The sequence below is a fragment of the Chiloscyllium plagiosum genome, unplaced genomic scaffold (assembly GCF_037043375.1).
Source record: "Chiloscyllium plagiosum isolate Xiang-an unplaced genomic scaffold, Cpla_swu_hap1 HiC_scaffold_4, whole genome shotgun sequence".
NCBI classification, from domain to species: Eukaryota; Metazoa; Chordata; class Chondrichthyes; order Orectolobiformes; family Hemiscylliidae; genus Chiloscyllium; species Chiloscyllium plagiosum.
Window position 1 is genome coordinate 35,281,812 of NW_028270142.1, and position 16,323 is coordinate 35,298,134.

The window sequence follows — 16,323 nt, forward strand, 5'->3', positions numbered from 1 at the left end:
CAAAAGGAATCAGGTCAAGAGTTTTTATCAACTCACAAATCCATGAAGAAACTGATCAACTACCAACATTAATTCTACCAGCAGCCTCCACTGTAACAGTCGCAGCATTCAACTGTCCAGTTAGACTCACCTCTTTCTTATCTATGTGTATGTATGTTGTGTTACTACCTCTTCTTATATGTAATAATTAATAAATTCATCTCATTTTGTTTATTCAAAAAAGCCTGGTTAGCTTGGCTGTCTCTAAAACATAAGATCATTTGTGTCTAGGAGAAAGGTATCCACAAGGGAAGGAGTCCTTTTAAAATTCATTTTGTTGTGACCGACTGAGGGGACAGGGTGAATAACCAAGGAGAGCCAGTTCACCCCTCCCCAGCTGGGAGTTTTATGGTTTGAACTGTAAATGGGAGCCATAACAAAACTGGGGAGCTTCACCCTGGTATGAATCACAGCCATTGAGGCATATGCAGTACACATGAGTTCTCTGAAGTGACAAACTCATAATGTGAATTCACACTCATTGCAGAATGAAGCATTGAGTAGATAGTGGCACTTGTGAAACATTCATCCTGTTGCAGTGTTGGATCTAGGATCCTGAACCATTTTTGGGTATCATAGAGTCATAGAGTCATACAGCATGGAAACAGACCCTTCAGTCCAATTAGTCCCATTCCGAATATAACCCAATACTAAACTAATCCCATCTGCCTACTATCCCTCCAAATACTTCTTATTTTCTATACTTATCCAAATGTTTTGAAGATTGTAACTATACCCACATTGACCACTTGTTGACCTATATTACAAGCTCCTGTAGCCATTCTGTAATAAGGAGGTTCTATCCAATAGAAAATTAATTTATTTGGACATCAAAGAGACTTTTGGTAAGGTTCCACATTGGAGGTTAGTGGCAAAATTAAAGGATTGGAAAGTAACGTACTGGGCATTGATTGAGAATTGGTGGACACACAGGAAACAGATTGGGAATAAATGGACTTTTCCAGACAGTGATAGTGGGGTACTACAAGGATTGATGCTTGGGCCAGCCATTCATGATGTACTGCAGGAGGGAGCAAAGTGCAATATTCCCACATTTGCTGTTAACACAAAACTGATGGGGTTATGAGATATGGCTTCAAGGTGACTTAGATTAAGTTAAGTGAGTTGGCAAACACATGACAAATGCAATACAAATACAAAGGCCGAATGGTGTTATGCAATTTGGTGTGAAAAACAGAAAGGAAAAATGTCACTTAAGTGGTGATACATTATCAAATGTGGATGTACAAAGGAATCCTTGTAGAAATGTGTATGCACAAGGGTGCCCTTGTACACTAGTCAATGAAAGTAAGCAGGCAGGTGCAGCAAGCAAATAGGAAGGCAAATGGTGTATTGACCTTCATTGCAAGAGAACGTGAGTTCAGAAGTAGGGATGGCTTGCTGCAGTTACTCAGGGCCTTACTGAGACCACAGCTGGAGTATTGTGAATGTCCATCAGTTGAAGATTTAAAAAGTTTGGAATGTTCCATTAGAGTTCTCAGATGAAGCTTGCAACAAAGATTATTAAATACCAGTATGCATGATCAGAGTCAGGTCTAAATATTTTTGAGGGCTCCTTTGGAGATTTTCTTGAGGGCCACCTTTTGGTTTTAGGGACTCTTTTTCATTCTCAGTAACTTCTTCATGAGGTGATGCAGCCTTATAATAATATCCCCTGTATTTGTATCGATTTTCTTAGGGTTTCCTTCCTTAGATGAATAAGATGGCACAAGTACCAAAGCAGCATTTGCTAGCCACTTCTAATGAGGTGTTAATTAGTGTGATCAGGGCTGGAGATATAACACCTTGTCCCATGAGCACAGTTTTCTTGATACTTACAATCAGAGAGAACAAGCTAAAGGAGATTGGGAGATTGTCCATGAGTCTTTGGAGCTGAGTGGCCTTGTGGGTGACAAGCACAGCATTGTCAGCATTAAGGATGCACTATGCTTTTGATTTCATTTTCAATCTGATAAATTGTAGAGTCTGCTGGCAGTGTAACCTGAAAATAAGAAGCAAACTGACTCACACAAGCAGAAAGCATGTTAATTCTTTTCTCCCATGCATCAGGCGCATCACATTGACCTATAGAAAACAAGCGAGAGAAGGGATAAAAAAAGTGGAAAGGAAGAAAGTGTTGTGCAGATATTGATAATGGGTCCAGAGTGATACTTGCGTTATAAATGATCATGTACTGGAGAAACAGCCTCTGCCAGTGCAAGAAGGAGTTCGCATTTGTACAGTTGACAGGCATTAAAGTACACTTATAGTTCAGACCTTGAACAGAAAAGAAAATGAAAGAAAGGCCATAGATCAGTCTCTCAATTTGATTGTCAATAAAACCCGAGGCTAAACTGATAAGGAGCCAAAACAAAATAAATTAGATTGTAGTGGAGAGTTGGAGTGTATTCTGAGATATCAGTTATTGGATAACCAGCTTTACCAGCAACTTGTGCTGAAAATGTCTTTGCCATTGAGACCTATGAGGCTAAACTGAGACTAATCATTAGGGGCTTTGAACAGCCACTGGATGATATAATAATTACACTGAATTCTCTAACAGCTGGACAATTGATTTTGAAAATATATTTAATTATTTTGGTCAAATTTTAATGTGGATCAATCATCATAAAAAGTTACGTTTCCACAGGGTCAAAGAAACTACCCAAAGAGACTGGAAATGCAGAAGGAAGGGAATGGAAGCTAAATAAATGTGTCCATAGTCTCAGTAAAGCTTTTAGGATGTAGTCTTTTTAGTAATGCTTCTCATGTAGTTGATTTCACAATACTTCTTGAAGGTGGAAAAGAGAAATGATTCAAGAAAATATAAAGAGTTCTTGAAAGTGCTTTAGCTGTGGAAGCATCGTTTATTTGGACACAGTTCATGTAAGATTCTACATATCAATTATTTTAGATGTGAGTCCATTCAATTGAAATGGAAAATAATATACCCATTGAATGTTATGTAGATAATCATTTGTTGTGGAATGTGCAAACTGTACAAAAAGTGTGATGAATGGCTAATAAATTATTGAATTTGCTGATTTGAAACAAACTTTGGAGAAAAGGAACAACGTTTTGATTGCATTGCAAAATAGAAATGTGAACAAAGAACTTGTTAGTAGTTATAGAGGAGGGTCAATCACAGTATATTAGTTTGTACAAAAGGTGTTGGTTTTTATTTTAATTTATTTTGACATTTCAAATGTTCTTACTAGCATTAACTTTTATGTTGAAATAGGGAAATAAATATGCTCACTATATATGAATTGTTTCTAACTGTACACCCATTAACTGGGGATTCAGTTGTGCACCTCTTGGGGGCCCTTTTGTGGTGTCACTATCTTTAGACCAGGAGATCTGTGTTCAAGTCTAACCTGCTCCAGAGGTGTGTAATATCATCTGTGAACAGACTGGTTAGGGAAAAAATGTAATTGTACCCCTCTAAACAGACACTGAATTAAACTGAAATAAAAACAGAAATTGCCTGGAGAAACTCAGCAGGCCTGCAGCATCTTTGGAGAGAAAGCAGAGTTAACATTTCAAGTTCAGTGAGCCTTCTTCAGAACTGGTTTCTGCTTTTTGTTCCAGATTTGCAGCATTCAGTCTTTGACTGAATTAAACTGTATTTGTTGAGATAGGTGGTGCTCGCCAGTGGTCTGCAGCTGCAAATCAGTGTTGATGAAATTATATAAGAAATTGTTTTCAGTTATATTCCTTACTAACTTTACTTTCTGGAAGACAGCACCTATGAATCTAATTTAGCAGCAGTGATTACTACCTCTACAATGTAAAAGGGCTTGTTGCATGAGTGATTGGAGAATTGAAATTGTCTTGTTTGAGAAAAAATGGTATTGAGTGAAGTATTGAAATCATAGGAAAATAAGTAGGATAACATACAAGTAAGGATCTGAAACTACAAGCAAAATGAAGATGTCTAAGTCAAACAGTCTGATTCCTCATGACACCTTTTTCATCTGACTTACCTGTATTTTTCATTTTATTTGATAGTTGAAAGCACCTGAAAACAAAGACACCTTGCAGCATTTCAATTACGTTGCTTTGTACAGATTCATACCACAGGAGAATGATGATCTGGAAATGTAGTAAGTAATATTGTCACTTGCCTAACCTCAGTCTAATGTAGCTAAAGTGATCTTGTATTTTTACAGACACCAGGAGAATAGCTAATGCATAACATAGTAATCTGATCTAATTATCTGTGTCCAGAACTTTACTCTGTCAAACTATGCATGATTTTTTTTCTGTGTTTGAATTCAACAACTGCATTTACGGCATACTAATCTGGTGCATTAGATTATTCCACACATTCTCCAGGATGGATGCTAACCATTCTGACACTGAAGGCAGTTTCTGTTTTGCAGTTTAAAGAATAATTGTGATTCTCCAGAATGTATTGATTGCAAACACATTATTCCTTTGTTCTTTAGATTGATAAAACACTATTCACAACCTTATTTCCTTTTGACTAGCTCATCATAGAGAATGTTTTGTTAAAGTCGAATCTGCAGCTGAAGGCATAGCAGTAACACAGACACAATGTTTTTAATGGCCTCCTTCTGTGCTGTAATGTCTATGATTCTGTGATTTATCAAAATAAAAGCAACATGCAATAAGTGGTGTGTTGTGAAATTTAATTTGACCTTAAAAAGAAGAGATGAAGGAGGAACAAAGGCACAAGGGAAGGTTGACATATTTTCCTCTCAGTATTTATTGCACTGCCATGTTGCTTTGTTTTTTTTTCTGTGTGAGACTCAGCAGAATGAGCTGACAGTGAGGTCTGTGTTGTGTTGGTGAACCAGATGGTGTAATAATGAGGTATTCATTTAGCACAGCTCTACATATATAGGCACACATAAAAGCAACACTAAAAGCTTTAAGCCACATTTGCCTTATAAGTAAGCATGATGGCTCAGTGGTTAGCACTACTGCCTCACATTGCTGGGGACCTAGGTTTGATTCCAGCCTTGGGTGACTGTCTGTGTGGAGTTTGCACAGTTTCCTGTGTCTATGTGGGTTTCCTCCCACAATCCAAAGATGTGCCAGTTAGGCAAATTGACCATGCTAAATTGTTCAGAAATGTGTGGGTTAGGAGAATGGGTCTGGGTGAGTTCCTCTTTGGACTGTCAGTGTGGACTTGTTGGGCCAAGTGCTCTGTTTCCACACTGAAGGGATACTATAATTGTGTAGGTTTTTACAACAAACAAACTCCTTCAAAGATCCATGTCTCACAGGAGTACATTTCAAAAGGAATAGGTGTTTGACCCAAAAGGTTCCTCTCGTGGAGTCATAACTTTGTAAAATTAGCCCACTCCCACCTATCAACTCACAAACCAAGAAAAGAGGACATCTTTCAAGGGAGAATTTACTCTGTTAGATGCCAACTGAGCTGTTGTGTAATTTCCAGTGCTTCGTTTTCTGTTCAGATTTGCAGTACTTGTAATTTCCTTTTTCACCCTTTGCTTTCTATGGTAATGGAACTGATCGGCGGCTATGATTAATTAAATATAAAACCATGGTAAAGACTTCAAAGCAGTGCAGGTACATTGGAATTCCAGCATTAGCGGTGGCATTTTTTTGAGGAGGAACACAGTGACAGCACATTGATCTTTTGATGGCCAATCTCAGTGTAATCAGGTGATTGAGTGGAAGGCTAGAACTACTCAATACATTATTTTTCCTATTCTACTGCCCACAACTAAATTATATCTCTTTATAGACACTTTGAATCCTCCTCATAACTTGTTATCCTCCCCATTTTTGTATCATCAGTGAATTTGACCTCCAGTATACACTGTCCCTTCATCCAACTCATCAATGTAAATTATAAATAGTAAGCACCAGGTACAGATCCCTGTTGCACTTCCCTTGCTACAGATATCTGCCTGAAAATGTTGCATTTACCCTGACTCTCTGTTTCTCCTTAGCCAATCCTCCCTCCATGCTAATATATTACCCCCCAGCACAGTGAACTCTAACCTTATGCAGTAATCTTTTATTTAGCATCTTATCAAATTACCTTCCATAATTTGAAATACACTACATCTATTTGTATCTCTTTATCTACATCCTCAAAGAATTCCAGTAAACCATCAACTTCAATTTTGCATTTACAAAATCATGCTGGCTCTGATTGTATAGTGTTTTCTTAAATCTCCAGTTACGACCTCTTTAGTACTGGATTCTAACATTTTCCCACTGATAGCTGTTAGTCTAACTGGTTCATTGTTTCTTGCTTTTGGCTCTCTCCGTTCCAGAATAGTAGTGTGGCATATTTGTCCAATCTTCTGCCACATTCCCAAAATATATGGGTTTTTGAAAAAATGCAACCACTATCCTACAACCACCTCTTTTAACAATCTTGGGTACAGACCATCAGGCCGAGGGGACTTGTCAGGCTTTCATCCCATTAGTTTTCCCAATATTCTTTCGCTAAAGATTGTAATTATTTTAATTTCTTCCCTCTGTCCCTTGATTTCCTACTTGAGTTTCTACTATTGTGTCAGGCTTTTCATGTTTTCTACATTGAAGACAGATGCAAGATATTTGTTCAAAGTTTCTGCCATTTCCTTATTTTCCATCTTTAATTTCCCAGTCTCAGCATTTAAAGAACCAATACTTATTTAAGCTACTTTTTTGTTGACTTATGGAAGGTTTTACTGTCTGTTTTTATATTTCTTGCTATATTTTTTACCGCAATTTCTCCTCTTTTTTTTGTTTTCCATTGCTGGTTGCAACATTTTCTGGACTATGACTCATTTAGATTTTTCCTTTCAATTTGATTTGGAATGTATGTGCACCAAGTATGATTAACAGGGTGTGAGAAGTCAGGGGGAGTATTTTGTAACCCTAGATGGGTCAATTGCAACCTGTTCCTCACTCCTATCATGTTTAAAATATATTAAACATCACATGTGAGCAACCATTTCCTGGCTATAAAATCATACTTATTCTTGCTACAGATTTTGTTATGACTTGCACTTACTTTGACCTATGGAGACCAATATCATAAATGAAATAATCTTCCTAAATGACCCCAATGAAAGAAACTAATTGCATGATTCCACATTTTAAACCATTACTGTAACAATGTAACCAAAATAAACATAAATGTGAAGCAACAAGCAAATCATGTTCTGTAGAAACTATAAATTACACATTAAACAGATGAAGCAACAAGGGTAAATCTCAACATGCAAAATTCCTACTAGCCCTTTCTTCCTGAGTAGATTTCGACCACTCTTCATCATGTCGGATGTGATTGCCTGGTAACCTCTGATGACACCGTTAGTACAGAGTTGTATGGATACATTCATCACCAGTAAGGCATGCCTCTGTGAAACTTCTTTCAGTCAGTTATGACAGAGCTGATGGTATGGTTTTCCCAGAGACATCTTTATCCAACCATTCAGTGATACCAAATATATGTCATGATAATAGCTACCCAGTTCCAATCTTAAACTACAGTAAGTGTACCCCTTATTAATGTCTTAATGTCAATTCCCCAGCTTCCAATTGGTCTACATCTCCCCATTTTGTTCACTCATAACATCAAATGACTATCAAAAGTCCTTCCTCCAGTCTTTGAAGAATCCTGATCCGGATACATGCAGTAAGGCCCACATTAGCATAATGTCCTGCTGGCCTCACCAGCGTAACTCATTAGATCATTATTGGATCCATCTCTTCAACCGGAAGCCTCCTCTCTCCCACATTCCATCTGGTAGCTTGCAGAGGATAATTGACTTCCTTCCTTCTGCTGACCACACCAGAGACCTTTGTCTCTGAGGAACTTTTGTCTTTTCTTTCTATATGTGTGTGTCAACTGTTAACTCGGCAGATCTCAGTATTGTCTCTGAACATATTACACCTTGTTTCCGGTAAATGTTAACCTGGTCCCTCTGATCCCATGATAGCCAAGCCACAAAAACTTGTTGTCTGGCAGAAATCTTAACTGATTGTATGTCTTGTCATTACTTTGTTCGACCCGACATTAAAGATACAATCCAAAACATTGTAATCTTACAATACATTGCATTTGTACAATATTCAAACTGGAGCTACAACATTTAGAGGTGAAGTCAGGGAGCATTTTCGTACAGAGGACATTTATAATTTTCTCCTTTAAAGGTCTGTGAATACTAGGACAATTGAAGCTTTCAGACTTAGCCAGGAAGAATTGTTTGACTAATATATCAAAGGAATTGAAGCAAAGGTAGCAAAGTGAATTTGACATGTAGATCAACCATAGTCAAATTGAAAGCCTTGAAGGAATTAAAGGCTTACTGCTGTTGCAAATATTTTAAGCCAGTTTCCACAGTAAACAGCAGATCCAACCTTGCTGAAATGAACAATGCTGCTTCAGGGTCTTGGAGTCACACAGAGAAGTCCAGCCTCATCAAGAGGAGAGTCCAGCCATTAGGCAGAACTCCTCCTGACAAGCTTTGTGTTACTGGAATGCATATCAGGGTCACATATCAGTAACTGGAGCTCAGTTGTGTGGGTACATTGTCTACCAGCTTTGGTTCCTAATGTACGTTCCACTATTTGAGAATCTGTACATCAAGAGCACAGTTTCATTTTTAAAAAAGCATTCTATGCCTTTACAGTAAAATAGTACCATTTCTCAACCTTCAGTTTACCAGTTTGATCTGAACAGGACCAGCCAGTTTCATCTCCACTCTTTCCAGATTACCAGGAGGTTTGATTTTGCCTGTCAGATTTCTCTTGGCACTGCTTCAAACATGTGCAGCTTGAGTTCCAGAGACAGTGCTTTAAGGAGGCTGTAAGGTTTCATTCTAAGATGTATGGCACTATATCCAAACCTATGATGTAACTGGCCTGCTCTCCTGAATGTGATTTATAATGGAAACTTTACGTGTGTCTGTGAATGTTCCATTGCTCATCAGAAAGTAATACTCAACAAATAGATGGAAGAACAGCACTGTAGTCTGCTTCATTACCTTGATTTAGGACAGAGTTACAGAAAGCAATAATCGCTTCAGTATATTTGAGATGCTGAACATAACTAGCCAACATGGCTAATTTTCTCATCAGTGTGATAGCAGGAAGGAGCTTTACCCACTTTTGGCTATGAACTTCTATTTATATTTTTATAAATTGCACACATTCTCACTGGCACAGAAATGATTGTGAAGGGATATGATTGCAGTTGTTAGCATTCTATAGGAAGTCGATAATATAGCTGTTGAGCTTTTTTATGAGTCCAGTGTAATGGATCTAGATGGCACAATTCATCTTTAAGAAGCAGGGAAAGGAGGGGGAGGACGATAAATTCAAAATTAATCTATGGAAACAGTGAATTGGTTATTACCTGCCCAAGTATTTTCAGCAAAGGTTGGGGGGTTTCAAATAAAATAGTGAGGGTGCGCAGCCAACCACCATCCTGTCTGAGGCCACCCCAATCACATGGAGGGTGGACAAATGCCAAAATTGGCAGCCTACCCAAAATATCTAAGTAAATAATTCAGAATTAAATGGAATGGTTAACAGCTCAGTTGACTCCTTTGTTACCCTCCACGTGGGCAACTCTTTAAAAGGTTTTAACATTTCAGAATGGAAGGGCACATTCTAATTGTGAGGAACCCATTGTACTTTTATAAAATTCACATTGGAATATGGATGTCACTGACTGGCCAGCACTTATTGCCTGTACCTAATTGCCCTTGAAAGGTGGTGAGCTGCTTTCTTGAACTACTGCAGTCCATGTGATACAGTTTGAACCTTCAGGAAGGAATTCCAGGATTTTGACCAAGTGACAGTGAAGGAATAACGATACATTTCCAAGTCATGATGATAAGTGGCTTGGAGGAGTCATTGCAGATGGTGGTGTTCCCATGTATCTGCTGCCCTTATCCTTCTAAATGGAAGCAGACATGGGTTTTGAAAATGCTGTATAAGGAGCTTTGGTGAATTCCTACATTGCATTTTGTAGATAATACACACTGCTGTTCATGAATGTCAGTGATGGAGGGCGTGGATGCTTGTGGATGTGGTGCCATTCGACCAGGCTGCTGGTGTCAGTTTCTTGCATGTTGTTGGAGCTGCATCCACACAGGGCAAGTGAGAAGGGTGTTCTATCACACGCCTGGCTTGTGTCTTGTAGATAGTGGACAGGCTTTGGGAAGTCAGGAAGTGACTTACGTGCTACAGTACAGAGGAACCTCGATTATCCGAATATCAATTATCCAAATATCGGATTATCCGAAGGAGATCCCAAGGTCCCAATAGAAACATTACGTCAAGGACCTGTTTCAACCCTGTCACGTCTTTTGTTTACAATGTAATTCTGCAAGTACAAATTCACCCCTCAAACATGTGTGTGTGTATGTGAGAGAGAGTGTATATGTTTGTGTGAGTGTAGAGTGGTCTGTGAGAGGATGCATGTGTGAGTGTGGGAGTGTGTGTGTCTGTAGGAGCGTGTGTGTCTGTGTGCGTGTCTGTGTATAGGAGTGTCTCTGTATGTGTACAGCAATGTGTGTGTGTGCTCGCGCAAAAGGGACAGTAGTCTGACTGTTGGTGTACAGTCCCGTTGCTCTGGGAGTGGGGGGGAGGTCGGCGAAGGGAGGCGGGGAGTGTAGACAGGGATTGGGGGCTTATAGGGGCAGGGGTGGATGGGAATGGGGGCGGGGTGGGAGCGGATGGGGTTTGGGGGTGCGGGGTCAGGGCAGATGGGATTGGGGTGGGCGGGGCTGGATGGGGTTTGGGAGGCGGACAGGTTTTGGGGGTGGGGAAGTATTGGGTTGAGGGGCTGTGTGGGGGCGGACAGGGTTGGGGGTCAGGGTGGAGTGGGAGCAGACGGGGTTGAGGGGGCAGATGGAGGGGTGGTCGGGGTTTGGGGGGGGGGGGGCGCAGGGGCTTGTGCACAGTGTGCTTTTGCCTAGTCTCCTGAACGGGGAGCAGACTTCACAGAAAACTCCGAGCCCCAGAGGAAATCAATTAACCGAATAATCAATTATCCGAACGAAATAGTGCCCGCCCATCTTGTTTGGATAATTGAGGTTCCTATGTATTCCTATCCTCTGACCTGCTCTTGCAGCCACTATGTTTATGTGGTGATTCTAGTTGAATTTCTGGTCAATAATAACTCTCAGGATGTTGATGGTGAGGGATTCAGTGATGGTAACACCACTGAATGTCAAAGGGGTAGCGGTTAGATTGCCTCTAATCAGAGATGGTCATTGCCTGGTATCTGTGTAGTCTGAATGTTACTTGGAGTGTTACCTTACTCTCCCGCTCCACACATAGACTTTAAAAACCAACCCTCAATCCCCTATTTACCCCTTCATTTATCAGTTTTCTGAAGGTCATCAAACTATCTCCACCCAATGCCCTTTACTTAACTGGGACAGGGCATATATGGAGCCTTTACTCAGAGACTGATTGCCTACTCTGGAGCTTTAGTGTTGCAAGGACTGGGGCTTCATCCCACAGAACAGCAGAAGTCTCATTCTGTACTAGTTTAAAACACCCACAGCTCACTATATCTGTAGGGCCAGGTTGTTCGGAGTCCATCAACCAGCTGCCAGCTTAAGGGGCATGCTTCCAGGAGACTGTGAAAGCAGTTAGTATTGACACGTTCAAAAGAAAATTCAGTAGAATTCATTCACATTTCAGGAAGATAAGAATTTTGTGGGTGTCAAATATCTGGAGGAGGTCACTTCCCAACTCCAGTGAATTCAGGTGAACAGAAACTGTGTGACCAATAGGCAAAGGCATCAAAAGGGAGGCAGTGCAGGAATGTCCTGCAAGATTGACACATAGAAAACATACTTCAGTGGTGAATACCAATCAAGGTGAAGATGCCTTGCAACAGTATAATAAGAAACAAATTCATGGCAGTGTGGGAGACTTGGATGCACAAGGGAAAGCATGGGACACTGCAGGAAACTTGATAGTCAGGGAAATAAGTACATCTGCTGATAGTATCCATCCTTTGCTAACACATGCTGAGACCAATTATTGTTGCTTCACCATTAGCCAAGTTACCTCGACTCGACCTCTATCCAGGATCTTTCTGGTCTGTATGATTAATCTCACATTACACAATGTATTTAGTCAGTGAGTCATCACAGTCAGTTAATATCTTCTGAAAAGCAAAAATATATTTCTTGTAATTTGCATCTTCTCCCAATTACATTCTGGATTCCCCAGAATAATTTGGAACCAGTGACTGACTTCTGAACTGTCATCACTGGTATTTTGTGGGCACACCCAGCAGCCAATTTGTACACCGAACGTTTCCACAACAATGTCTCTGTAATTTATTTTTGTTGTGATCAGGAAGAAAACTATTGACCAGGAGAACTCTACTTTTCTTTGACATCAGTTTGAGCAGTCAGCAATTTAATTTGAACTACATGGTTTCTGACAGTGCATATGTCCTTAATACTGATATGTACTGCTGTGAGAAGTAGTATGCACAACGTTGATAGAACTTGTCTTTCTCTAGCATTTGTGGAAGCTTTGTTGTTCAGTTCAACTAAAGGCTCACAAAATCTTTTTTTCTTAAAATCCCAGTGCTGGAGACAGAGTTTTTCTGCTGGATGATTCGAATGAAGAATGGTGGAAGGTAGGTCTTCTTAATTTTGTAGGTTACAATGTTAAATAATTCCAGCAGAATCTCCTGCCGTAGCATTGGCAAAAGCCTGAAAGAGACCCCTGGAAAATGGCTGAGGCTAATCGAAGGTATCAACATGCCCAAATCAACCCCCTCTCCCATTCCCTCCATCATCCCCAAAACCCAATGAAGGTTCTATCAATCAGAAAATTGGATGTGCGCTGAAATGTCCAACTGAAGGACAAATTTCCAACCACACATTCTCAGCACCAGAGCCAGGAACATACTTTAGAAAGTTAGACCTATGCATGTAGCCGAATTCAATTTAAAAATTCTGAACATGCTTTGTCTGCTGAAAAGCTAGGGGGAAGACTCCCCTGTGTATTATGTGTAATTAAACACATTCTGTCTGGTGCATTTATATTTTTGCCACTCAATTCACGTAGAGGATTGTTCCTGCCGGCTGTTAGTAGTTAAGAAAGGGGAATAAAAATATCTGGAAATAATAAAAACATGTTCCAGCATGGGTTCAATTCCCACACTAGCTGAGGTCACCATGAAGAACTCTCTTTCTCAACATCCTCCTTCACCTGAGGCATTGTGACCCTCAGGTTAAAATGACACCCAGTCATCTCTCTCTAATGAGAAGTCAGCCTTATGTCATAGAGTCATAGAGCATGGAAACAGACCTTCGGTCCAACCCGTCCATGCCGACCAGATATCCCAACCCAATCCAGTCCCACCTACCAGCACCCGGCCCATATCCCTCCAAACCCTTCCTATTCATATACCATCCAAATGCCTCTTAAATGTTGCAACTGTACCAGCCTCCACCACATCCTCTGGCAGCTCATTCCATACACGTACCACCCTCTGCTTGAAAATGTTGCCCCTTAGGTCTCGTTTATATCTTTCCCCTCTCACCCTAAACCTATGCCCTCTCGTTCTGGACTGCCGAACCCAGGGAAAAGACTTTGTCTATTTATCCTATCCATGCCCCTCATAATTTTGTAAACCTCTATAAGGTCAGCCCTCAGCATCCAACACTCCAGGGAAAACAGCCCCAGCCTGTTCAGCCTATCCCTATAGATCAAATCCTCCAACCCTGGCAATATCATTATAAATCTTTTCTGAACCCTTTCAAATTTCACAACATCTTTCCGATAGGAAGGAGACCAGAATTGCACACATTATTCCAACAGTGGCCTAACCAATGTCCTATACAGCCGCAACATGACCTTCCAACTCCTGTACTCAATACTCTGACCAATAAAGGAAAGCATAACAAACTCCTTCTTCACTATCCTATCTACCATAGACTCCACTTAAAAGGAGCTATGGACCTGCACTCCAAGGTCTCTTTGTTCAGCAACACTCCCCAGGACCTTACCATTAAGTGTATTTGTCCTGTTAAGATTTGCTTTCCCAAAATGCAGCAGCTCACATTTATCTGAATTAAATGCTATCTGCCACTTCTCAGCCCATTGGCCCATCTGGTCCAGATCCTGTTGTAATCTGAGGTAACCTTCTTCGCTGTCCACCACACCTCCAATTTTGGTGTCATCTGCAAACTTACGAACTGTACCTCTTATGCTCGCATCCAAATCATTTATGTCAATGACAAAAAGTAGGGGACCCAGCACCGATCCTTGTGGCACTCCACTGATCACAGGCCTCCAGTCTGAAAAACAACCCTCCACCACCACCCTCTGTCTTCTACCTTTGAGCCAGTTCTGTATCCAAATGGCTAGTTCTCCCTGGATTCTGTGAGATCTAACCTTGCTAATCAGTCTCCCATGGGAAACCTTGTCGAACGCCTTACTGAAGTCCATATGGATCACATCTACCGCTCTGCCCTCATCAATTCTCTTTGTTACTTCTTCAAAAATCTCAATCAAGTTTGTGAGACATGATTTCCCACGCACAAAGCCATGTTGACTATCCTTAACCAGTCCTTGCCTTTCCAAATACATGTACATCCTGTCCCTCAGGATTCCCTCCAGCTTGCCCACCATCAATATCAGGCTTACTGGTCTATAGTTCCCTGGCTTGTCCTTACCACCCTTCTTAAGCAGTGGCACCACGTTAGCCCACCTCCAGTCATCCGGGACCTCACCTGTGACTATTGATGATATAAATATCTCAGCAAGAGGCCCAGCAACACTTCTCTAACTTCCCACAGAGTTCTAGGGTACACCTGATCAGGTCCTCAGGATTTATCTTGTTTTAATTGACTGCATTTTTCAAATCAATTGCCCTGTGACACACATTAAAATTTGAACCGTTATCATATGACTATGAGATCTTTCCAGTTTCTACTGTAGGCTGCAAACTAACAGTTATGTTCCATCATTTCAGCTCTCTCCATCTCTGTCCCATTACAAATGTGGAAATGGGTGAGTTGGAGAGCTCTGGGACTATTCCCACTGGGAAAATTTAGAATTTTTGCATTCTAAATGTGGTATTTCGTTTAGTTTCTATAAAAGACTTTAAGACACAGTTGATAGATCTTTAATCTGAAAAACAAAAATAAGAAACTATATAGGTTTTTACTAGACAAACCAATTGTTCAAAGACTACCTCAACAGTCATTGTCTTATGTTTCTATACGTCCTGCCTTGTCCTGCTTGCATCCGATTCACTCCATCCACAACCCACCAATTAACTTTAACACTCTTCTGCCTCTATACCACCCACACCCAATTCCAATTTATCCTGACCTTCTGCTCCTCTCTAGCTCAGGTTCAAATGCTATTCTTTTTTATTCTGTCCAAACTGTCATTTTTTTTTCTCAATTCAGGCAAACTAATCCCTTCTTTAGGGTGTCATGAGATTCAGGGAAATCATGATGATGTAACTCACCACAGGACTCTAACATCAAAAGGAGAGAAGACATCAGCTTAGAATGAGTGTATGAAGAGAGGGGTCTTAGGCATATCACTAGAGAACTGTTTCTCATACCTTTATTTCCATCTGTATGTAGAATGTTGTGATTTAATATGGATAATTTTGGGTAGACTAGTCCTCAAAAAATAATTGTGTGAAGGAGCTGGAAAAGATGGAAGGATTTGAACCATTATTGGTTTGAAGACCATTTACCTTTTGAAGTGACAAATCAAAAGGTCAAGGTTTGTTACAGTTACCTACTGTTTACAAAAAGTCAAGCAACTTTGCATGGAAAAGGCAAACCAAGCTTGTAATAAAGATGAGATCAATTTTATGATCTTAATTGTTTGACAGACCTTTTTTGGAAGAGATTGGGCCTTTGGGCTGAAGGCTCCTTAGCAACACTCTCTGAAGTTTTTCTGTTCTTTCAGGACAGCAGGGGGGCTGGGGGCTGCATGTGTGTCTGCGTGTGAGTGTGTGGAGACTTCAAACAACGTATTGCGATAAAGATAGATCTTTCTCAGTGATGTCATCCTGGGATCCTCTGAATATTCCATAAATCAATATCGCTGACTACTTCAGAAAACCTGGAGCTGAGCTGTTACATCAATCCAAAGATTTGCATCTAACTGACTTTCCATTCAGACTTAAGTCTGATTTGAGGATCTCATTCTATGATTGTCAACATTTCGATCTTGTTGACAGGAAACTGACTGGATTGAAAAGTCTCCCTTTTTTTCGAGTTTGGACTTTTGATTTAATTTTATTTGATTGATTTGATTTGATTTGATTGTCAT

At 40.3% G+C, this 16,323-nt stretch overlaps 1 protein-coding gene across 1 annotated transcript in view; it reads left to right on the forward strand.

Annotated features, from left to right (window-relative positions):
* The window catches only part of stac (SH3 and cysteine rich domain), a 125,953-nt gene that overhangs the window by 93,694 nt on the left and 15,936 nt on the right, over window positions 1-16,323 (forward strand). The window contains exons 8-9 of the mRNA XM_043688836.2: window positions 4,051-4,145; window positions 12,601-12,652. Of these exons, the coding sequence (XP_043544771.1) occupies window positions 4,051-4,145; window positions 12,601-12,652 (147 nt within the window). The remainder of the gene's footprint in view (window positions 1-4,050; window positions 4,146-12,600; window positions 12,653-16,323) is intronic.